General features: G+C 37.7%; 1 protein-coding gene across 1 annotated transcript in view; it reads left to right on the top strand.

The window, feature by feature from the left end:
* LOC125097758 (phosphatidylinositol 3,4,5-trisphosphate-dependent Rac exchanger 2 protein-like) overlaps positions 1–17810 on the top strand; it is a 39730-nt gene extending 21920 nt beyond the window's left edge. The window contains 4 exon segments of the mRNA XM_047725758.1: positions 193–297; positions 13288–13389; positions 17164–17240; positions 17242–17810. Coding sequence (XP_047581714.1) covers positions 193–297; positions 13288–13389; positions 17164–17240; positions 17242–17320 — 363 coding nt within the window. The 3' untranslated portion in view covers positions 17321–17810.
* Positions 17811–25651: the final 7841 nt, after the last annotated feature.

Here is a 25651-nt window from a genome sequence, read left to right as displayed (position 1 = left end):
TTTTCCTAGATTATTCTTCTTGAATCAGAGAAAATTGATAAATAAAGTGTGCTTAGATACATACATAGAGTAGAGCTCCCAAAATATAGTAAATGCTTTGGACACATAAAGTATGTTCACAAACATCACACAGGTTAATCTTTCCAAGTAGCTACTGCCATGACTCTAACTTATCCTTATTCGAATTCACAGAAAGACAAGTTTTGTATCTATGATGAATATTGTAGTAACCATGAGAAGGCACAGAAATTGCTTCTCGAACTTAACAAAATAAGAACAATCCGCACATTTCTTTTGGTAAATATATATATAAGTGTTACCATATGCTGTGATTTGTTGATAGGCTCTCTAAGGAACCAAGGACTAGCGTCAGTGTGGTGTAAAAAGTACTCATGTGACAATGCTTTAAATGTGTCCAGGCTAGGAGACTAGAGTCCCAAAGGACTCTAACCGTAAGAAGGGAGAGTTGGCAGAAGCTCGTGGATGGGCAAACACTGATAATGCCCTCTCCTGGCTGACTATGAATTGTTTGTGAGAATCACAGATTTTTAGTGAGCGAAGACATTTATGCCAGAGTTTTTCATCACTGTTATATCCCTTAGCTCCCTAGAGTTTCATTTGCTTTTGCTAAGAGAGCTGTAAGTGGGGCAGTCACAGGAAGGAAGCAGATCCTGGGTATGGTAGAAAAGAAATTTAAAGATTGACCTTTCTCCTGCATAAATTCCTTACTCACGTTCCACAGAAAGAATAAGAATCTATGTTTCATTTCTTCAGGATAGCACAAAGAAATGCATATTTTGGTAGTAATTTGGACAAATTAATTGCCAGTGAGGACCACATTGTAAGTGTACAATTCAATAATATTTAGCCAATTGTGGAGTGGAGGAACCATCCCCACTATTCAGTTATAGAGATTTCTAGCACCCTGAAAAGTTCCTTATGCCTGTTCATGGCCCATCTCTACAACCCCTGTAAACTCTAGGCAATCATTGATTTACTTTCAATCTCCGTAGTTTGCCTTTTCTGGATAGTTCTTACAATGGAATCCTTCAATGTAATATTTTACACCTGGTTTCTTTTACTGAGTAAAATGTTTTGAGGTTCATCCCTATTGTAACATGTATCCATATGCCATTCATTTTAATTGCTGGATAGTATTCGTTGTATGGCTATACCATATTTTATTTACCCATTTGCCGGTGTATGGACTTTGGGTCAGCAAGCAGGTATGATTAATGATGGGCCTTGAAGATCTTTTCAGAGAGAGGTATTAGTATAGAAAAAGTCAGGAAATGTCCAGTTTGAACTGTTTTATAAACGATGCTGAGCTGAACATTCATGTACAAGTCTTTGTGTGGATATTTTCATTCTCTTGGATGGATGCTAAGAGTGGAATTGCTAGGTCATAGTAAGTGTATATTTAAGAAACTGCCAAAAGGACTGTGCCGTATACACCAGCAATGTACGTTTGCAGTTTCTTTATATCTTTGCAAACACATGGTATTACCAGTTGCAATTATAGCTGGGTTAGTGGATGTGTAGTTTATCTCAAGATGATTTTTATTTTCATTTCTCTCATGACCATTGATATCAGGCATGCTTTCAGTGTTCTTATTAGACATTCATATATCCTGTTGTTGAAATGCTTATTCAAATCTTTTGTTCCATTTTTAAATTGAGATGTTTATCTTATATTGAGCTATAAGTGTTTTTTATTTTGGATACAGCTTCTGTATCTGACATATAATTTGTGAATATTTCTACTCAGTGTGGTTTAAAAATGTTATCTTTTGGAAATGAAAATACTTAATATTTTGTTGAAGTAGGGTTTATTAAATTTTTTCCCTATGAACAGAATTTTCATTTAAGAAGTCTGTATTCAGGTGTTATACTGACTTTGTTAATTTTTTTCCCAAGTATTTTACTCTTTTTGATGCTGTTGTGATCGGAATGACCTTAATATCATTTTTTGGGCTGTTCATTGCTACCATATAAACATTTGACTTTTATTTATTTTTGTTTATTGTATATTTTTGTATCGTGTGTTTAAATTCATGTATTAGTTCTAGTAGTTTTTTGGTAGATTCTTTAGGACACTTTACATAAAGAATGCAGTCATCTGAGAGTAAAGACAGTTATATTACTTCCTTTTTCAATATAGATGTCTTTTTTCCTCCCTGGGTTTTGCACTGGTTAGATCCAGTTTACTATTGAATAGAAGTGATAAGAACAGACATGCCTGACTTGTTTCTGATCTTGGAGGAAATCAATCAGTTTTTCATCATGAAGTGTGATGTTACCTGTTGTCGCAGATGTCCTCTTCCAGTTGAAGAAGTTCCACTATATTCATAGTTTGTCAAGAGTTTTTATTGGGACCTTTTTGCTTTTTCTGACGTAGGTGTTTAAAGCTATGAATTTTGTCCTACACACTGCATTAGTTTTATTCCATAAAATTTTACATGTGTTTTCAGTTTCATTCAGTTATTGAAAAGGTCTAGTTTCCTTTGTAATATCAATAGTCTATTCTTTATTTAGAGTTTGTCTTGGAAGGCAGTTCTGCATGGGACTGTGTCCCTGCACATTATCTGAGCAGAGGAACTGACTGCTTTTGTTCTGGCTAATCTTTAAGGGATGTTTATATCACGATATAAAGGATGTTTATATCAGAAGGTAGAGATAGTCTCTTCCTCCTAAGCGGTGGGCAGTCACACCTGCTGCCCTCATGAAATATGCATGGTTCTTAGCCTCAGGTCTCCTTTCCTGGTGTCCCATGTTCATGGGCCACCTGGTCTTCCTTGTGTTGCGATTTGGGAACTGAATCTTGGCAAACTGGCCCCAAAATAATGATACTCTGGCTACTGCTATTGCTCTAAGGAAAAAAAAGTCCTGTAGCTCTGGCCTAGGAGTTTCATGTGTTCTTCCAGCATCCAGAAATCTCTGGCCGTTTGACTTTTAGCTTGTTGGTAGGGTAAAATCTTAGAATCATCAGTTTTAACATTCTGTTATTTTATTTCCCAAGGTTGGAATTTTCCAGATTTCTTCCTGTAGTAGACTTTTTAAATTTAATTCCATTTTGGTCAGAGAACATAATTAAATCATTTAAATCTTTTTAAATTCAATAAGACATTTTTATGGTTTAGCATACGGTCTGTCCTGGAGTTTTTTGTTTTTTTGTTTTTTGTTTTTTGTTTTTTCTCCCCACTCTGTATGCTTCATGTGTGCCTAACAACTATGCATATTCTGTATGCTGTTGGGTGGAATGTTCTATAAATGTTAGGTCAGTTTTGTTTTATAATGTTTTGGGCTCTGTTGTTAAATATATTCTCATTGAAAGTGCTTGTATTTGTATTTCTATTGATCATAAAATGTTTTTCTTTGTCCCTAAGGATATTTCTTTTATTAAAGTCTGTTTTGGCTGATATTATTATAGTCATGAGACTTCTTGTATTGTTTGTGTATCTTTTTCCAGTATTTTACTTACAAACTATTTAGGTCTTTGAATCTAAAACATGTCCCTGGGAGATAGTATATAGTTGGATCTTAACTTTTTTTTAAAAAAAATTATTTTATTTAAATTCAATTAGCCAACTATAGTACATCATTATGGATCTTACTTTTTTATCCAGCCTGATCATCTCTGACTTTTCATTGGAGTGTTCCAATCATTGATCTTTAACTGAATTATTGATATTGCTGTATTGACAGGTACCGTTTTATTGTTTTTTTCTGTCTGTGTTTTTGTTGTCCCTCTGTTCCTCCTTTACCTTCCTTAGTGTACTGTTTTATTTCCTCTGTTGATTTTTTTTGAACTATTTTTTTTTGGGGGGGTGATTGCTCTAAGAATAATATTCATCTTTTTTTTAATTTAAATTTTATTATTATTATTTTTTAAACATATATTTTTATCCCCAGGGTACAGGTCTGTGAATCGCAAGGTTTACACATTTCACAGCACTCACCATAGCACATACCCTCACCAATGTCCATAACCCTCCCCCCATCAACCCTCAGTTAGTTTTGTGAGATTAAGAGTCTCTAATGGTTTGTCTCCCTCCCAATCCCATCTTGTTTCATTTACTCTTCTCTTACCACTTAACCTCCCATCTTGCATCTTCTCTCCCTCATATCAGGGAGATCATATGATAGTTGTCTTTCTCTGATTGACTTATTTTGCTAAGCATGATACCCTCTAGTTCCATCCACATCGTCGCAAATGGCAAGATTTCATTTCTATTGATGGCTGCATAGTATTCCATTGTGTATATATACCACATCTTCTTTATCCATTTGTCTGTTGACGGACATCTAGGTTCTTTCCATAGTTTGGCTATTGTAGACATTGCTGCTATAAACATTCGGGTGCACGTGCCCCTTTGGATCACTACGTTTGTATTTTTAGGGTAATACCCAGCAGTGCAATTGCTGGGTCATAGGGTAGTTCTATTTTCAACATTTTGAGGAACCTCCATGCTGTTTTCCAGAGTGGTTGCACCAGCTTGCATTCCCACCAACAGTGTAAGAGGGTCCCCCTTTCTCCGCATCCTCGCCAGCATCTGTCATTTCCTGACTTGTTAATTTTAGCCATTCTGACTGGTGTGAGGTGATATCTCATTGTGGTTTTGATTTGTATTTCCCTGATGCCGAGTGATGTGGAGCACTTTTTCATGTGTCTGTTGGCCATCTGGATGTCTTCTTTGCAGAAGTGTCTGTTCATGTCCTCTGCCCATTTCTTGATTGGATTATTTGTTCCTTGGGTGTTGAGTTTGGTATGTTCTTTATAGATTTTGGACACTAACCCTTTATCTGATATGTCATTTGCAAATATCTTCTCCCATTCTGTCAGTTGTCTTTTGGTTTTGTTAACTGTTTCCTTTGCTGTGCAAAAGCTTTTGATCTTAAAGAAATCCCAATAGTTCATTTTTGCCCTGGCTTCCCTTGCCTTTGGCGATGTTCCTAGGAAGATGTTGCTGCGGCTGAGGTCGAAGAGGTTGCTGCTTGTGTTCTCCTCAAGGATTTTGATGGATTCCTTTCTCACATTGAGGTCCTTCATCCATTTTGAGTCTATTTTCGTATGTGGTGTAAGGAAATGATCCAATTTCATTTTTCTGCATGTGGCTGTCCAATTTTCCCAACACCATTTATTGAAGAGGCTGTCTTTTTTCCATTGGACATTCTTTCCTGCTTTGTCAAAGATTAGTTGACCATAGAGTTGAGGGTCCATTTCTGGGCTCTCTATTCTGTTCCATTGATCTATGTGTCTGTTTTTGTGCCAGTACCATGCTGTCTTGATGATGACAGCTTTGTAATAGAGCTTGAAGTCCGGAATTGTGATGCCACCAACTTTGGCTTTCTTTTTCAATATTGCTTTGGCTATTCAAGGTCTTTTCTGGTTCCATATAAATTTTAGGATTATTTGTTCCATTTCTTTGAAAAAAATGGATGGTACTTTAATAGGAATTGCATTAAATGTGTAGATTGCTTTAGGTAGCATAGGCATTTTCACAATATTTATTCTTCCAATCCAGGAGCATGGAACATTTTTCCATTTCTTTGTGTCTTCCTCAATTTCTTTCATGAGTACTTTATAGTTTTCTGTGTATAGATTCTTAGTCTCTTTGGTTAGGTTTATTCCTAGGTATCTTATAGTTTTGGGTGCAATTGTAAATGGGATGGACTCCTTAATTTCTCTTTCTTCTGTCTTGTTGTTGGTGTAGAGAAATGCAACTGATTTCTGTGCATTGATTTTATATCCTGACACTTTACTGAATTCCTGGACAAGTTCTAGCAGTTTTGGAGTGGAGTCTTTTGGGTTTTCCACATATAGTATCATATCATCTGCAAAGAGTGATAGTTTGACTTCCTCTTTGCCGATATGGATGCCTTTAATTTCCTTTTGTTGTCTGATTGCTGAGGCTAGGACTTCTAGTACTATGTTGAATAGCAGTGGTGATAATGGACATCCCTGCCGTGTTCCTGACCTTAGTGGAAAAGCTTTCAGTTTTTCTCCATTGAGAATGATATTTGTGGTGGGTTTTTCATGGATGGCTTTGATAATATTGAGGTATGTGCTGTTTATCCCTACACTTTGAAGAGTTTTGATCAGGAAGGGATGCTGTACTTTGTCAAATGCTTTTTCAGCATCTATGGAGAGTATCATATGGTTCTTCTTCTTTCTTTTATTAATGTGTTGTATCACATTGATTGATTTGCGGATGTTGAACCAACCTTGCAGCCCTGGAATAAATCCCACTTGGTCGTGGTGAATAATCCTTTTAATGTACTGTTGAATCCTAATGGCTAGTGTTTTGGCGAGAATTTTTGCATCTGTGTTCATCAAGGATATTGGTCTGTAGTTCTCTTTTTTGATGGGATCCTTGTCTGGTTTTGGGATCAAGGTGATGCTGGCCTCATAAAATGAGTTTGGAAGTTTTCCTTCCATATCTATTTTTTGGAACAGTTTCAGGAGAATAGGAATTAGTTCTTCTTTAAATGTTTGGTAGAATTCCCCCGGGAAGCTGTCTGGCCCTGGGCTTTTGTTTGTTTGGAGATTTTTGATGACTGTTTCAATCTCCTTACTGGTTATGGGTCTGTTGAGGCTTTCTAGTTCTTCCTGGTTCAGTTGTGGTAGTTTATATGTCTCTAGGAATGCATCCATTTCTTCCAGATTGTCAAATTTGTTGGCGTAGAGTTGCTCATAGTATGTTCTTAAAATTGTCTGTATATCTTTGGTGTTCCTTGTGATCTCTCCTCTTTCATTCATGATTTTATTTATTTGGGTCCTTTCTCTTTTCTTTTTGATAAGTCTGGCCAGGGGTTTTTCGATCTTATTAATTCTTTCAAAGAACCAGCTCCTAGTTTCGTTGATTTGTTCTATTGTTTTTTTGGTTTCTATTTCATTGATTTCTGCTCTGATCTTTATGATTTCTCTTCTCCTGCTGGTTTTTAGGATTTCTTTCTTGTTCTTTCTCCAGCTCCTTTAGGTGTAGGGTTAGGTTGTGTACCTGAGACCTTTCTTGTTTCTTGAGAAAGCCTTGTACCGCTATATATTTTCCTCTCAGGACTGCCTTTGTTGTGTCCCACAGATTTTGACCCGTTGTGTTTTCATTATCATTTGTTTCCATGAATTTTTTCAATTCTTCTTTAATTTCCTGGTTGACCCATTCATTCTTTAGAAGGATGCTGTTTAGTCTCCATGTATTTGGGTTCTTTCCAAATTTCCTCTTGTGATTGAGATCTAGCTTCAGAGCATTGTGGTCTGAAAATATGCCGGAGATGATCCCAATCTTTTGATACCAGTTGAGACCTGATTTAGGACCGAGGATGTGATCTATTCTGGAGAATGTTCCATGTGCACTAGAGAAGAATGTGTATTCTGTTGCTTTGGGATGAAATGTTCTGAATATATCTGTGATGTCCATCTGGTCCAGTGTATCATTTAAGGCCTTTATTTCCTTGTTGATCTTTTGCTTGGATGATCTGTCCATTTCAGTGAGGGGAGTGTTAAAGTCCCCTACTATTATTGTATTATTGTTGATGTGTTTCTTTGATTTTGTTATTAATTGGTTTATATAGTTGGCTACTCCCACGTTAGGGGCAAAGATATTTAAAATTGTTAGATATTCTTGTTGGACAGATCCTTTGAGTATGATATAGTGTCCTTCCTCATCTCTTGTTATAGTCTTTGGCTTAAAATCTAATTGATTTGATATAAGGATTGCCACTCCTGCTTTCTTCTGATGTCCATTAGCATGGTAAATTTTTTCCACCCCCTCACTTTAAACCTGGAGGTGTCTTCGGGTTTTAGATGAGTTTCTTGTAGGCAACATATAGATGGGTTTTGTTTTTTTATCCATTCTGATACCCTGTGTCTTTTGATTGGGGCATTTAGCCCATTAACATTCAGGGTAAGTATTGAGAGATATGAATTTAGTGCCATTGTATTGCCTGTAAGGTGACTGTTATTGTATATTGTCTCTGTTTCTTTCTGATCTACTACTTTTAGGGTGTCTCTTTATTTAGAGGACCCCTTTCAATATTTCCTGTAAAGTTGGTTTGGTGTTTGCAATTTCTTTCAGTTTTTGTTTGTCCTGGAAGCTTTTTTTCTCTCCTTCTATTTTCAATGATAGCCTAGCTGGATATAGTATTCTTGGCTGCATGTTTTTCTCGTTTAGTGCTCTGAATATATCATGCCAGCTCTTTCTGGCCTGCCAGGTCTCTGTGGATAAGTCTGATGCCATCTAATATTTTTACCATTGTATATTACAGACTTCTTTTCCCGGGCTGCTTGTCACTAAGACTTGTAAATTTGACTATTAAGTCACAGGGTGTGGACCTATTCTTATTGATTTTGAGGGGGGTTCTCTGAACCTCCTGGATTTTGATGCTTGTTCCCTTTGCCATATTGGGGAAATTCTCTCCAATAATTCTCTCCAATATACCTTCTGCTCCCCTCTCTGTTTCCTCTTCTTCTGGAATCCCAATTATTCTTTTTTTTCTTTTTTTTTTTTTTTTTTTTTTTAAAGATTTTATCCACTTATCTGACAGAGAGAAATCACAAGCAGGCAGAGAGGCAGGCAGAGAGGCAGGCAGAGAGAGAGGAGGAAGCAGGCTCCCCGCCGAGCAGAAAGCCCGACGCGGGGCCCGAACCCAGGACCCGGGACCATGACCTGAGCCGAAGGCAGCGGCCCAACCCACTGAGCCACCCAGGCGCCCCATGGAATCCCAATTATTCTAATGTTGTTTCGTCTTATGGTGTCACTTATCTCTCGAATTCTCCCCTCGTGGTCCAGTAGCTGTTTTTCCCTCTTTTGCTCAGCTTCTTTATTCTCTGTCATTTGGTCTTCTATATCGCTAATTCTTTCTTCTGCCTCATTTATCCTAGCAGTGAGATCCTCCATTTTTTATTGCACCTCATTAATAGCTTTTTTGATTTCCACTTGGTTAGATTTTAGTTCTTTTATTTCTCCAGAAAGGGCTTTTATATCTCCCAAGAGGGTTTCTCTAATATCTTCCATGCCTTTTTTGAGCCCAGCTAGAACCTTGAGAATCGTCATTCTGAACTCTAGATCTGACATATTACCAATGTCTGTATTGCTTAGGTCCCTAGCCTTTGGCACTGCCTCTTGTTCTTTTTTTTTGTGGTGAATTTTTCTGCCTTGTCATTTTGTCCAGATAAGAGTTATGAAGGAGCGAGTAAAATACTAGAAGGATGGCAACAACCTCAGGAAAATATGCTTTAACCAAATCAGAAGAGATCCCAAATCGTGAAGTGGGAGAAAGGGGATATAAAGAGGTTCAGAAAGAAAAAAAAATGAAACAATTAAAAGAAGAAAATGAATAAAGAAAAAATATAAAAAGGAAAAAATATATTAGATAAGCTAGTTAAAAAACATTAAAAAAGAAAAGGGTAAAAGTTTAAAAAATTTAGCAGAAGAAGAGGAAAAAAATTGAAAAAGGAAAAAAAATTAATTAACTGCAAGGCTAAAGAATCATGGGGAGAAAGCCATGAGTTCCGTGCTTTGCTTTCTCCTCCTCTGGAATTCCGCTGCTCTCCTTGGTATTGAAACTGCATTCTTTCGTAGGTGAACTTGGTCCTGGCTGGATTTCTTGTTGCTCTTCTGGGGGAGGGGCCTATTGTAGTGATTCTCAAGCTTCTTTGCCCCAGGCGGAGTTGCACCACCCTTACCAGGGGCCGGGCTGTGTAATCCGCTAGGGTTTGCTTTCAGGAGCTTTTGTTCCCTGAGTGCTTTCCGTAGAGTTCCGGAGGACGGGAATGAAGATGGCAGCCTCCCAGTCTCTGGCCCGGAGGAGCTGAGAGCCCAGGGCCCCACTCCTCAGTGCGCCCTCAGAGAACAGCTCCCAATTACTCCCGTCACCCTGGCCTCCAGCCACTCTCCAAGCTGACCGAGCTTGCGACCAGTTCAAGGTAACCCCGAGTTTAGAGCTCACTCCTTGGCTCTCTGTAGCCGGCTTCCCCGTTCTAATACCTGTAAGCTCTGCGACACTCAGACACCCCAGATCCTTCTGTGACCCTGCGGGACCTGAGGCCAGGCTGACCCCGCCTGGGCTTCACCCCGGTTAAGCCTCTGGAGCGATGTCCCTCAGCGGAACAGACTTTTAAAAGTCCCGATTTTGTGCTCCGTTGCTCCGCCGCTTGACGGGAGCTGGCCCCTCCCCCCATGGTCTATCTTCCCGTCGCTTTGGATTCACTTCTCCGCCAGTCCTACCTTTCAGAAAGTGGTTGATTTTCTAGAATTGCTGTTCTTTTTCCCTTTGATCTCCCGTTGGATTTGTAGGTGTTTGCAATCTTTAGATAAGCTATCTAGCTGATCTCCCGCTACCTGAAGTAGTCTCAGCCTGCTACTTCTCCGCCATCTTGACTTCTCTCCCAATAATATTCATCTTAATTTATCAAGTCTATTTCCTGAAGTTGTTTGTTGTTTTTTGTTTGTGTTGTGTTTTTTTTTTTTTTTTTTTGTAACTTTCCTGGACTTGATTTAAGAACCTGTGACTCTTGTATGTACAGCTGCTATCTCTACTCAATTTTTTCATTTTATAATTTAGCCTCTCTTTTTAGGGGGTCACTCCAGTAACTGCTTAACTTAGTTCTGTCAGTGGTTTGTCAGAGGTGACCAAACATCGTTAATCATCTTGTCTATGGATCTATGTGTTACTTTGGGGGGGGGGTGGGGGAGACATTCAAAGGGTAGGCATTTTTCAAGTCAGATCTAGGTTTATCTTTCTATGGGGACACCCCTTCCCCCTTGGGTCTTTTCTACAGATGCACAGCCTGATATCTGCTCCAAAGAGGGCTGTAATCTCAGGCCAAAAGAATTGTGGGCATTCTCCATTTTTCTTATAGAGTGTGCTAACTTTATTGACAACGCCCTCAGGAGTGGGATATTTACTCTCTGCAGCCCCACGTGAAAGCAGGTTTTCAGGGTCTATCACTGTGTTAGGGCCCCTGTGATGGGCCATTGCAGGAGAGCCACTGTGGAAGCACCACTTTGATGGGGCCACTGTGCAGGGTGAGCTGAGGAGGGTAGGGGCATGAGGAGGCAGGGGAAGGTGGGAGAAGCTCTTGTGAGAATGCTCTAGACTCCCACCTTTCTTACCTGAAATTTCAGCAGTTTTTCATGAATAAACACTTCTCAGTTTTTTTGTTTGACTTTAGTTGATTTCCAGAGCCCTGAAGTTGATATTTTTGACAATTTTGCTGAGGTTATAGTTTTTTTTTTTTTTTTTTTTTTTTTTTTTTTGGAAGAGGATTTACTGATCCCTTTTCTCTGCCACAGCCAGAAGAGGCTTCTATGCCACTAAAATTTTAGGGCTTTTTAGGAGGTGTTAGAGCTTCATTGTCTTAGTGAATCTGGTCTGTTCTCAGCACAGTTGACTTTTTGATCCCTTTGATCTAGTTTACTGACTGAATTGTGTCAAGCCATACCAGTAAAGTCCAAAGAGTGCTGGTTTTTAGATGATCCTGCAGCACAGTCTGGTAGGAAACCTGACTTTTATAATTCCTGCTCTGGTACTAAGTGACCTCTAATTACCTGAATGACTTTAAGAAATTCATTATATTGCTGGTGTCATTTTCCATCTCCATAAAATGGGGGATAATAACAGCCACCCTTGGGAAGACAGGTAAGAGTTTACAGATTTGGTGATGGTATTATTTGGGTACTTGGATATGCTGCCACAGTTTTCATCATCAGGGAGATCTCTGGGAGCTCATTTAGAAGATATTCTTTCTGGACGCACAGAGAGAGAGTTGGCTTTCATAAGCCAGTCTAAAGTGACAACCCACCTCTGCTATTATGAAGACAGTTCATGATCTGTACAGTCCTATTAGACAAGGAAATAACAGTATGTTAAGCAGTCATGAATTTCTTAGGGTACTTCAACCCAGGGATGGGGAAAGGGGTGGCTGTGTTTATAAGGGCTGCTAACGTATGTAGGGATGCTGAAACATCACTGGAAATACAGTGAGATGTACATAGTTGTGTTTCATACAGTTCCTCTGGGGACAACACCGTGCGGGGTTGGAAAAAATATTTTGATAAACTGATTGCAATGGGGAATGAAGCCCTCAAAGAGGATGCTTGAGTGAGAACTCTTCTTTGCTCCCCTGTCTTCTAAAGTGTCTGGGTGAAGTTAAAGTCATGATGTTAGTTTTGCTGACTCGAATACACTTGGCTAAAACCAAGTTGCTCACGATAGTCGGGGGTGGGGGCATATACTGCTACCCCCAGTCTTTTCTTTTTCATCCTTTCCTGCTCAGCTCTTGGTCTCTCTTCTCAATGAATGTAGGACAGTAGTCTCAACCCTTGTAAAATGCTGGTATAAAGGTTGCTAAATTATCAGTATGATATTTGAGGAGCCCTTTTCTCCATTTATTACATATTTATCGACTACTTTGTTTTTGCCAGCCACTCTGATAGGCATTGTAGGAAAAGGATTTGGCACAAGTTTCTAATCTTTTTCTTTTTTAAATTGATGCTTAAACTATAAAATAAAGACCAGATTCTTCAGAGCATATAGGCTTTTTTTTTTTTTTAAATCAGAGTTGATTTTCTCTTCTATTTCATCTTATTCTGATTGCTGCTTTTGAGATTTCTCCATTCATCTTGCCTCTCTGGTGATCATACCTGACCTCCTTCTCAGAGACTGGCTGGCCATTGTCACTGGTGGGGTATTATAGCTAAAAGTGACTTAGCAATCATTTGGTTAAAACATGACAGTTTCACAGGCAGGAAAACTAGCATTCTGAAATCAACCCAAAGTTACATCACTAGTCAGTGGTGAGGATGTATAGAACCCAGTTGTCTCCAGCCCTGCTCTTTACAACACAGCACAACACCACAATTCAGCTACAACACAACTCCCTTTATAAGCAGGATTGATCTGTGTATTTTTGTATCTATTATTTATTTATCCATCAGTCCATTCATCCACCCATCTGTCCATCTATCCATCCATTTACCTACCCATCATTTATTCCTCCATCTCTATCCTATTTCTTTTTCTTCAGACTTCGGAGGATAGTACATAAAAATTAATTTTAAAGGTATGTATTTAAAACATATTTTGGTTTCTATAACTAACATGATATGAAAATACTTCTCTTTGTCTTCTGTAAATGTTCTTTGTGATTTCACAGGCTCATCTCAGAGAAAGAAGGTATAAAGACAGGCTTTCACAAGTTTTTAGCAGAAAATTTTATGATAGAAGAAAATTTCATGGCTTCAGCTTTAAAAAAATTGTGATTAATTATTTTTATTTCCCCTGCAGAACTGCATGCTACTTGGAGGACGGAAGAATACAGATGTTCCCATGGAAGGATATTTAGTAACACCAATACAAAGAATTTGCAAATACCCTCTCCTTTTGAAGGTATTTTATGCGTTTATTTCACTGTAGTATCTTCCTTGTATCTGCATATTTTGCTTTAAAAATTTTTTCTTTTAAATAATCTGATTTTCTGAAGAAAGGGCAGATCATAGTTACTAGGGAAAATAGCTATTTCATCACATATATATGGATTAGGAAACAAATCTTTTAGGAAAAGAGACTTTTAGTGCTCTTTGTAGAAAACTTATCTGTTTGAGTTTTATTTAGAGTAAATGCATTAGTTTCAAGATAGATCCCATTAAATACCTTATGACAAGTTTATATTGCATATTATCTACAGGGTTCGTTATCTTAAGTAAATCTACTATGGTTGTATTTTTTGACTTCCCCTTACACTGGTGTCTTCTTGATGCTAATGAACTTAAAGTGAAAGTTACATAATTTCACAATTTGGTTTTTGAATCAGTATTACAGGAAATGTTGTGGGTCACATGGGACAATAAATGGTAGGATGTAGAACGACCGTGCTAAGCAAGTACTGCCTCTGAACGCATTAATGGTCATAGGCCATTGCCTCATTACAATGACTAAAAGTGTTATTGTGAAAAACATATTTTAATGTGCTAATTATGCTTGTACTGTAAGAATACGTGAATAAATTAGAATAGCAATTCTGGAAATGGTGCTTCTTGGAACTACAATAGCAGTTTGGGTTGGTGGTTGAGCACAGGAGCTCTGAGTTCAGATCCTAAGTATTCTGCTTACTAGCTGTGTGACTGAACACATAATCTAACTTCTTAAAGCCTTGGGTTTTTATTAATGAAGCAGAAATAATGATGATGAAATTGTAGCGTATGTCTGCAAGGATGTGTATAATGGATGTGTATGTCTGCATATGTGTGTACGTATATATATATATATATATATATACACACACATATGGAAAATTTATTACATAAAAATAGTAATTAAACTTTTATGTAAATCATTTAGCACAGTATGTACTCCATGTATGTTAGCTATTATTATTCATATATATTTGATTCTGATTTATCTTAATAGATTAACTACTGCTTGCTCTCTAAATTTTTAAAATATTTCAATATGTTATGCACATATTAACTGGTGTTCTTATTGATTTACTTTTTGAGAAACAAATGTAAGGAATTTGAACTTAAAATACATTTTTTTAACTACAACTTCCATGAGTTGCATAATTGGGTTTTTGGGTAAAATTTCTTTGAAAACAATTTCTCCTTATTAAAAAGCAAGTTTAAATTGCTTGGTTAAGCCACAGAGGGAAGCTAACATGGGGATCTTCAGTTCTGCAGACCTTTAATATGGTCTTCAGTTCAGGAAGATTGGGGCAAACGTGACTCCTGTCTTTCTGAGAGTCCTTTCAGACTCTTGACTTGGTGACTCAGATCACATCAGCTATTCCTGGACCTGATTTTGGAATCCCAGGCATTTGTTTAAGAGTCAGAAGGGATAGTGATATTAAGAGAAGGATATCACACTAAGTAGTTGTTCTAAATCACTTCTGGATGGGGATGACCACCAGATAGGGTTGGCTGATCTGACCTCTCAACAGATAGAATAATGGACACATCCTTGCTTAGGAAGAAAAAGACCAACTCAGAGCTCCTTTGAAAAGTGGAAAGATGCCATCTTTCCCCTTCTTTGGATGATTATCTTCACAGAGAAACATGAAGAAACTATTTACTTGTATAATAGATATGTTGGTGTTGATAATTTTTTGTTGTTGTTGTACCATTGTGCTGATAGTCTCTTTGATTTTGGTTGGTTTTATTTATTCAGAGAAAAACATTAGGGGTTAGCCTGTGTGTTAAACAATCTATTGGTCATATTTGTGGAACTTGAAATTATTGGTGTGGCCACCCAGTACAGTGTTCGTAGAAAGTAACTGACAAAAGATTATTACTAGGCATTTTTCTTGCTCTTTCACATTGTCTACATTCATGTCTCAACTTCACAGATACGCGCTGGGCACAATTCCATAGGACCTCAAATCATAGTCTGCAGACTGACTTGACCACTTCACATAATTTACAAATACTTCTGCACTTTCGAATTTTTAGAGAAGCCAGCATATCTCTTTTATGGATTTGTGATCCAACATAAGTTTTTAAATCTTGTCTTGGGAGTGATGTAATGTGTATTCTTCTGGTGCTAGCTCTGCTGAACGGAGTGTGAACATACTGAATTCAGGGTCAAAGTTTATGGCAGAAGTTTCAACAGTAACAGACCTCAAGAGAGTATAACAACTGCATAGTTTCCCACTGGATGTTAAGAATTAAGAAAATTATTTTAAAGACTTGTCCCAGGATTTCTGTAATTGTGTTAGTTACGTGATGATGGCAACTGTAGTAAAGAAATAAATAACTAATTAAAAAGCAATGTGGTCACAACTGTCTAGACAGTGGGTGAAGATGTTTAATTTTGTGCTTCTAAACAACAAAATCTTTTAATATATTTAAAAGATTAAAGATTACGCTTACTCTGATATCTTGAATGGAAAAAACCATAAAATGCCAAAAAAAAAAAAACCCAAAATCAAAACAACAACAAAAAAAGCTATTGAGGGGCCTATGGCAATTCATTCATTGCAGAAAGTGAAACTGAGTTATTGGTGAAAATAGCATAAATTGCTCCGTTAGTGATGGAATATCATGGAACTTGTAAGTTATTTATTTTGCTAGAGTATAAGACATTATTTAAAAATTTTGCTTTACTTATGGCACATTTTTGTAGTTTCTCAAAAGTGTATTAGGAAATAAGGCATTGAAATTATTTTTGAAATTATGAGACATATTTATTTAAAGACTTATTGTTCTGCTAAGACTCTAGGAAGACATACAGAGTTCTTTCTGTTGGAGCAGAGGTCAATCTTAGAAACAAATTACATGAGGCAGGTGAGATATTTGGCAATTCAAAAGGAGAAATCTAATTTAGTTTGTAAAACAAAATAATTTTAAGGCTGTCGTGGCTGGTGTGACAAATCGACCAGGGTCGAGAGGGTAAGAGGATGGTGAAAAGAAATTAAGAGACAAAGAGATGGGGGCAGGAGGAGCACCAAGGAGGATGTCCAATAGTGCCAATTTTATTTAAGGCTGTGAGGCATTATATAGCTAACAGAAACAATCATAAGAAAGTATCTATTTTTAGCTGATTACTAAAGAGTTTGCAACATGCACAGAAAATCCTTCAAGCTTTCCCATTATCTATTTCCCAAGCATGAATAGCAGACCCTCTAGCGCCAGATGTACTGACTTCAAGGCCACTCAAGACATAGTTTATGTAAGCACAGCACAGTCTTGCAATGGTGTAGTCTATAGCCTGTGCAAGGACAGCAAGGACCAGCCAAGAATTTCTGAGCCCGACCAAATCATCTCTATCTGACTAGCAAATGTGTGGGAAGTCACGTAGGCGAGTGCACAACACATAGCACAGACCCTTTCTCAGTGCTACTCGACTTTATCGACCTAAGCCTTTTGTTCGGCTATTCAGCCTTTAAAGGAGGCACAAGTCAGGGCTGGTTTGGTCCTCGTCTCAAGCCTTACCGTGGCCTCCCACATAAGGCAAAAAAATTAAAGGAGCTGCAAAATGTGTGTCAGGGGTAACATATATTCATTGATTCAAACTTTCGTTTTTGATCTGAATTTTAGTGGAGTTTGTGATGTCACTTCTGAAAGTGGCTCTCATGATCTCTGCAGTTCTCATTTCCTGGTCTTTCTGAACCTGCTGTACCAGAAAGCTGAAGATCAAAGGGCGATTTGGTTTTTTGTATATAAACAGGAGTTGCTGAAGCAGACTCCAAGGAAACACAGTGACTACGCAGCAGTAATGGAAGCCCTCAAAGCCATGAAAGCTGTTATTCCAACATAAAGGAGGCCAAGAGCAGATGGAGAAGTTAGAAGTTTTAGAGGAATGGCAGTTTCACACTGAAGGCTGAGAGGTACATTCACTCTACTCAACAATGGAGCTTAAAATAGTTTTGTTATGTCTTATGCTGCATGTAGAATTGTTGACATTGGATGGAGCCATAAATGGTCATTTTACCAGATAATTCCAGAGGGCTATAACCATTTCTGCAAAGTGTTGTCATTATTATTTTTAAATATCTTTAGAGTGGCAAGTTAATTGACTTAACGTCAACCTGAAAGCTTTGTCATAGAGCCTTCTGATATTGTGTGGGTTATGAGCTTTGGTATTTCAGTATTTGTGCATCTTGATTATCCTTTTCCCTGCCTTCCTTTGGTCAATAAGTACATAGCCTGAAACCTGGAGAGAGTAAGGAAGGGGAGTAATGCCCCGTATGTGTTCTATGATACTGTTATTTTCAGATTCTCAATTAGGTGTTTGATGATGAATTTCATTTTAAGGTCACTTAATCTCTTAAATTGCATTTCATTGCAATTATTTCATCATTTCTAAATCAAGAAACTGTCTATGATGTGATTTTTAAGGTCCATTCAAGATGAAAAGTCTTACAGATTTATGACTCATTAAAGAAAGATTTTTTTAAATGATAAAAGCAAACAAAGAGTGATATTCAGACTCTGTTATATGTTTTCATCCATGGTAACTTTGAATCCCTATTATTTCATGGGGTTGGAGCCCTGTGTTATTTTAGTGCTATATAAAGCATAAACTAAAATTTTGTCTTTAAATTGACTTAATTGAGATGAGATGAGCTTTCAACTGGGATCATTTATTTTTATAAAGTAAATCAATTAAGACATTTTTTAAAGGTATAGAGAAGATTTAAAATGTTTCCAACCAAATAATGTATCACACAAATTCGAGTGGATTGCTTTTTATCTTTAGGACCTTATAATTGACTGATTTGTTTCATATCTTCAATATGTTGGTTTCCATCTAGATCTAAAATTATATCCATTCAGATTTGCAAAGAAACTGCAAACGTTGACCTCTGGGAATTCCCCAGTTTATCCACTCTTCACCATGAAACTTTTCAAATCCAGCTGGGATCGAAGTTTTCTCTTCATCTCTATTCTTTGATTTCGAGTGTCCAGGGTGACTTTGCATTTCAGCATGAATGCTACTTATTTCAGTCAGTTAAAATGGTTGTGTGCTTTGCAGTTGATTCATGATGATAATTCCTTTCCTGGGGAGCGGTTGTCCTGCTGGGTTGAGAGAAATGGACTGAAGTTTGCTTTTGTCGTTCTGTTGTCACTTGAGCATTGGAAGAAAAACTGGACGTGCTTTAAATTGCAGGGTTTCTCATTGATATCTGCCAGGCCTTTTCCCAAAACAAAACCTCACAGATTCTTCTTGGTACTCTAGGGGGATGGAATCTGTCATAATTTTGTTCCTCCTCATGTATATTCTAAAAAAAATTGTATCTACTGCAGAATTAAGAGATTCTTTAAAAAGTTGATATTTCTTGCTCTGGGCATGCCAGTTACTCAAATGAAGAATGAGTGTGGATCATGTTCCGTTACTTACAGCCCCTAACAGGGGGTGACTCAATCTCACCAGCTCTTTGTGTTTACAACAAACAGTTGAAGTGCAAGAGGAAAATGCAGCATCAGGACAGAGGAAACTGACTGCAGGAAATCAGATATGACTATAGTTCCAGCAGGCACAGAGGAGATCATATGAGTGTCAGTTCCCAAAAAAGGGCAGCAACGCAGATTCTATTTGAGTAGGATTTGAATATAATTGCATAAGACACAGCCAGGCTACTTTGGGGGGTTTGGGGACATTGAGGGAATGCAGCTTGGAGGAAGGCCCAGCTAACTGGTTGGCAACTTTTGATAAGAACATGATTCCTCATCTCAGTCCACCAGCTTGGAGAGAGGGGGAAAGCTCTTATAATACTCACACCTGGTCTATTCCTGGAAGCTTTGGAGAAACTGCTGATAGGACTCCGATTTGTCCAGGAGAGAGGGGTAGTCTTACAGGATGAATGCAGGCCCTGGGAGGGAAGGGGGATAGTTACAGAGCTTTCTTTGAATTGCAAACAAAGATTACTGCTCAGCTTGCAGACAGCTTTGTGTATGTTTAGAGTAGCTCTAGTGGGTTTAGGACATGGCCAAGGGCAGATGTCAGGTGGCATGCTGGCCAAGAACGGAAAGTTCCTTAAAAAGCCTTTGAGGTGTAAGAGAATGGTCGAGTTTCATTCTTCTAGATATATCTGCCCAGTTTTACCAGCACCATTTATTGAAGAGACTGTCTTTTTTTCACTATATATTTTTTCCTGTTTTGTCGAAGATTAACTGACCATAGAGTTGAGGGTCCATATCTGGGCTCCTTACTCTGTTCCACTGGTCTGTGTGTCTGTTTTTATGCCAATACCATGCTGTCTTGGTGATCACAGCTTTGTAGTAAAGCTTGAAATCAGGTAACGTGATGCCCCCAGTTTTATTTTTGTTTTTCAACATTTCCTTAGTGATTCGGGGTCTCTTCTGGTTCCATACAAATTTTTGGATTATTTGCTCCAGCTCTTTGAAGAATACCGGTGGAATTTTTATTGGAATGGCATTAAAAGTATAGATTGCTCTAGGCAGTATAGACATTTTAACAATGTTTATGCTTCTGATCCAAGAGCATGGAATGGTCTTCCATCTTTTTGTGTCTTCTTCAATTTCTTTCATGAGTGTTCTGTAGTTCCTCGAGTACAGATCCTTTACCTCTTTGGTTAGGTTTATTCCCGGGTATCTAAAGATAAACTCAAAATTGATAAAAAGACCTTCAACGTGAGACAGGAATCCATCAGAATCCTAGAGGAGAACATAGGCAGGAATCTCTTCGATATCAGCCACAGCAACTTCTTTCAAGATACGTCTCCAAAGGCAAAGGAAACAAAAGCCAAAATAAACTTTTGAGACTTCATCAAAATCAAAAGCTTCTGCACAGCAAAGGAAACAGTCAAGAAAACAAAGAGGCAACCCATGGAATGGGAGAAGATATTTGCAAATGACAGTACAAACAAAAGGTTGATATCCAGGATCTATAAAGAACTCCTCAAACTCAACACACAAAAAACAGATAATCATATCAAAAAATGGGCAGAAAATATGAACAGACACTTCTCCAATGAAGACATACAAATGGCTATCAGACACATGAAAAAATGTTCATCATCACTAGCCATCAGGGAGATTCAAATTAAAACCAAATTGAGCTATCACCTTACACCACTTAGAATAGCCAAAATTAGCAAGACAGGAAACAACATGTGTTGGAGGGGATGTGGAGAAAGGGGAACCCTCTTACACTGTTGGTGGGAATGCAAGTTGGTGCAGCCTCTTTGGAGAACAGTGTGGAGATTCCTCAAGAAATTAAAAATAGAACTTCCCTATGACCCTGCCATTGCACTACTGGGTATTTACCCCAAAGATACAGATGTAGTGAAAAAAAAGGGCCATCTGTACCCCAATGTTTATAGCAGCAATGGCCACAGTTTCCAAACTGTGGAAAGAACCAAGATGCCCTTCAATGGACGAATGGATAAGGAAGATGTGGTCCATATACACTATGGAGTATTGCCTCCATCAGAAAGGATGAATACCCAACTTTTGTAGCAACATGGACAGGACTGGAAGAGATTATGCTGAGTGAAATAAGTCAAGCAGAGAGAGTCAATTATCATATGATTTCACTTATTTGTGGAGCATAACAAATAGCATGGAAGACATGGGGAGTTAGGAGAAGGGAGTTGAGGGAAATTGGAAGGGGAGGTGAACAATGAGGGACTATGGACTCTGAAAAACAATCTGAAGGGTTTGAAGAGGTGGGGGGGTGGGAGGTTGGGGGAACCAAGTGGTGGGTATTAGAGAGGGCACAGATTGCATGGAGCACTGGGTGCGATACAAAAACAATGAATACTGTTATGCTAAAAATAAATTAAAAAAAAAAGATTTAAAAAAAAAAGCCTTTGAGGTGAGAAGTCTTGAGCTTATAAGGTTGGGAAAACAACTCCCTGTCTAATTCCTTCTCCAAGCTCCTGCAGACCCTTGAGGACCACCTGAAGGATGACACCCTTGCTCCAGTAACTAAAATTTCTTTAAATCGGATCTGAATCTGATACACCATGAATTAGCATTATTTCCACCTTAGGCGGATTATTTATTTCAAGTAAGTCACTTAATTATCCAGTCTTATTTTCCCATTAATCAAATGAATGCTTTTTATAGTAAAATCTGTCAGGTATCTTGCCTGTCTTATATTTTGTGCTATAAATTTTCGTTATATTCCTTTATGTTGAATTTAGATAAACAAGTGATTGAAATCTATGGTCCCAAATTAGATGACATAGAGCTGAAGCCTGATTTTCAAGCAGACTTCATCTCTAGTCCAGACTCTAACCCTTACTTCGGGGATGATGCATCAGACCTCTCCCACATACTATGTGGGTGATTACAGAAGTCAAATGAAATAAATGGAGGTGCTTTGAATATTGTAAAATCCTATGCAAATGAGAAGTATTTTAAAGCTCTGGTTCAATGGTAGGATTTTACCCTTGAGAAATTCCTATTTGTCTAATACATGCTCCTGACTATGAAGGTGTTCTATCACTTCAGTTAAGGTTAGATAGCTCCAAGTCACAGAAACTAAAAAAAAAAAAAATAATAATAATTTAAAAAGATATGGGGTAGCTCACAGAATCAGTAGAAAAGCTACACTCTCAAGGCTGTCTAGGCAGCCAACGCTGGTAGGTAGGTTCATCAGTGCCCTGACTAAAATGAATAGACTCTAATAATTTTTTCTACCATTCTATTACATCACTCAAGATTCAAGATGAAAATCTAAGATTCCTGTAGTCTTGCCTAGGGGAGAACAGAGGTCCTTGTTGGCCATCAGCCACTTTCCTTTTGAGGAAAGGCTGATCTTCCATTGTATGCAATCTTGGTGAGCCCTTAACAGTTTGCTGAGGTATTATAATCCCCATTACACAGATTTTTTAAATGAGGGCCTTATAATTTACCCCAAGTGCTTACAGCTAATGGATGGCAGAGTTTAAACCTATATTCCTTGTCACCATGTACTATTGTATCTACTCAGAAAAAAATTAAGCTAATTCTTTAGATTAAGTTGATTGCTTGCCATTTAGAAGTAAATTGACTATAGAAATTAGGTTTTTGTCATCATTTACATAGTGACTGTCATTATAGAAGATCTGTAGTTTAATTGCTCATATTTGAAGTTCTGCCTTTTATTAGTATAATTTATCATATCTCAGTTTTATGTCTTATCCAACATTCAGAGCATTGTACAGGATATTCTACCAAAGGTAATTGTAGGGCAATGATCAGTGTGCTTGGAAAGGAAGTTTGTTATTGTTTAATCAGAGTCACTGATTCATTTCATAGAACAGGACCAGTTGCCCTCTTGGTCTGCTTTTTCGCTGATTGATAGTATGGTAATGGTAACTCTAATCTTTGGAGTCATAATGAACTCTATCAACAAGGGAGTATCAAAAAGCATTCTATCACTTAGTAATTCAGCTTTATATCCATGATAGCCCTGTTTGGAATAGATCTCTAAAATCTGAAAACAATCATATTAAAAGATAAGAGGGAGAATTATTAATATATGAAGGTGCTGGAAAAAATAAGATCAAAATAGTTACTGCATTTTACGAAATAGAAACAGAATAGAAATTCGCACCTCTTGGCTTTCTACGTGGAGAAATATAATGGCACAAAAACATTTTAACATCCATTTCCTGCTTTACATATGATTAAGTTTGTGTTTGACAGTATATTGACTTCAAGTCATGTTCTCTTACTTTATGAGTGTGAGTCTAACAGAGGTTGTGATCAGAATTTTTTTTTCTTTTCTACAAGGTGATTTGGTAGATACAAATTTGTCTACTGCCTTGAGACAGAATTGATTTATAGATGGCCCTTGTTACCTAAGGATAGGTGGTTTGGGAAGAAGGCCATTGAAAGTCAATCTATGTAGAAAGGGAGCAGAATTTCCTAAGTGGGAGGGGGCGAAGCTTGTTTGGGACTTCATTTCGAAAAAATGAACATTTATGTTATTAGTTTTATCTAATATATGACAGAATCTAGGTTAAAACATGAGTTAATAAGTTGAATCTCAAAAAGAGTGAACCAAATGCTGAATCATGCTTGGGCGGCACACATTTTATGACATTATATGATAAAATGATGTGATATTCTTCATTTCATGTTTAACTTTTCTAGTAGTTTTAAAAGATTTTTTGAAAGAATATTCAAATGCTTCATTCATTTTCTCGAGACACTCCTTTGATATTGAAACCATTCTCTTATGAGACGCCCACCTAGTTGTCATTCTTGTCAATTTTCTTCCACAGTGAGTGTGTCTAGCTCTTGTTAGATCTTCATCTGTCAGTGCTTTGTATATGATTGGGGGAAGTTTCAGAGCCTCCTGTCATCCTTCTTCTTTGCCAAGATTATGCCTTCTCTCTGCAGTCTGCGTTTTTCTGGTATTGACATTCAACATTTAGTTGACAAGATGAATGGGGTAGATTCTGCTGTTAAGTAGGGAGCGCTGACAATGGGGTCAGATAATTCGTGACTATTTTCCTATTATAGTGATTTTTTGCCTCTTCATAGCTGCAAAGAATCAGTAATGAACCCTTACATAACATATTAAGAGAACTTAACATAAAACGATTTAACCTTCCAAATAATCCAGATGTGGTTTAGCAATATTATTTTCATTGGGTCTTTTTCAGAGGTGGGGCTTTGTTCTATTGTTGCAGTGCTTCATAAATCATTTTAATGTTTGAAGACACACTGGAAATTAGAAAAGGAGCCATAAAATAAATCCACACGCTCCTGACTGTCTTTTCTGGGTGTTGTCATTTTCTGAAAGCATACTTTGGCACCTAATGTGTCCACCTATGGAAACTCATCATACTCCACATTAAATTAAATTAAATTACATTAAATTCTGTAACAGCACTTTGAATTTACTAGTCTTTCATGTATGCTGACTATATAATTCACACCTGATTATACCTCAAATTATAGAATCAAAATTATTCAGCTTCTTAACAAATTAGATTCTGAATTGTCACCATTTTCTGGCTGGATCTTGACCATGAGACACCCACAGTGGGAAGGGAGCCATTGGTGAGGAGTGTTGCCAACATGGACTGCCTCTGGGTCCTGGCTAGTGACTGAAGTCATGGTTTGCTCCATCCATTTCAGACTGATCTTTTCACCCTATTGGAAGGTGATACTGAAATGGTGTACTTTGTAAGTCTGACAAAGAAAATCCCTAAAGAATGATTGAAACCTGAAACCATGACATGGAATGAATTATATAGTTAATGATAAACAAATAATCATACACACACAGCTATCTCTAAGAGTGTTAATTCATGCCAGCTCTCATTTTGTTGATACTCTGTTACTGCAGTGATCACATTGCATTTAATTCAATGCTTTCATATGTGTTTTTTCCACTAGTATCGGGAACAGGAGTCATGTCCCAAGCCTTTGAACCTGCTGGGACCAAGGTGAAGGAGGAGGGATGACATTGGTTTCCACAGACTGGACTAGAAAGAGAAGCTTTTGGAAGGAGAAACACTGGATGAGTAGATTCCCACCCATGGTACAGTTATTAGTGGATGGTTACTTCTTCCCTTGAACTGCCACTCAGCCTACATTTCCTGATTTAATAAAAGTGGTCAGGATTAGAACCATCCATGGAACTTCCTTGCTGGGGCTTTGCTGTATTTAGTTCTATATATATAATTCACCACAGGTGTGATTTTACATGATAAATGTTGCTTCTTAAAGGGAAATGCATGTTTAAAAGGATAAATCATCTAGATGAAAAAAGTACATTATTTTGGTTACTTATTTTGTAAGGGATTCCTGAGACAGCAAAACTCTGAATCATATGAATAAACACATTATTTAAAAATATCTGTTTTGGGGTGCCTGGATGGCTCAGTGGGTTAAAGCCTCTGCCTTCGGCTCAGGTCATGGTCTCAGGGTCCTGGAATCGAGCCCCACATCGGGCTCTGCTCAGCAGGGAGCCTGCGTCTCCTCTCTCTCCCTGCTTGCCTCTCTGCCAGCTTGTGATCTCTCTCTCTGTGTCAAATAAATAAGTAAAATCTTCTTTAAAAATCTCTATTGAATATGTACATATACATATTACATTATGGGTAATAGCTTTAGGATAGTTCAAAATTAATGATTTATACAAGCCCTCTTATTTTTTAAAAATAATTCTTTTATACCTTGCCTCTCAAATGTTGGTTTATGACTCTATGATATATCAGTGTACTGTTAAAATAGCTTATTTTCATGGG

Source organism: Lutra lutra, chromosome 4 (assembly GCF_902655055.1).
Source record: "Lutra lutra chromosome 4, mLutLut1.2, whole genome shotgun sequence".
NCBI lineage: Eukaryota > Metazoa > Chordata > Mammalia > Carnivora > Mustelidae > Lutra > Lutra lutra.
The sequence above is the reverse complement of the archived record's forward strand: the minus strand, read 5'-3'. Positions and strand labels throughout refer to the sequence as shown.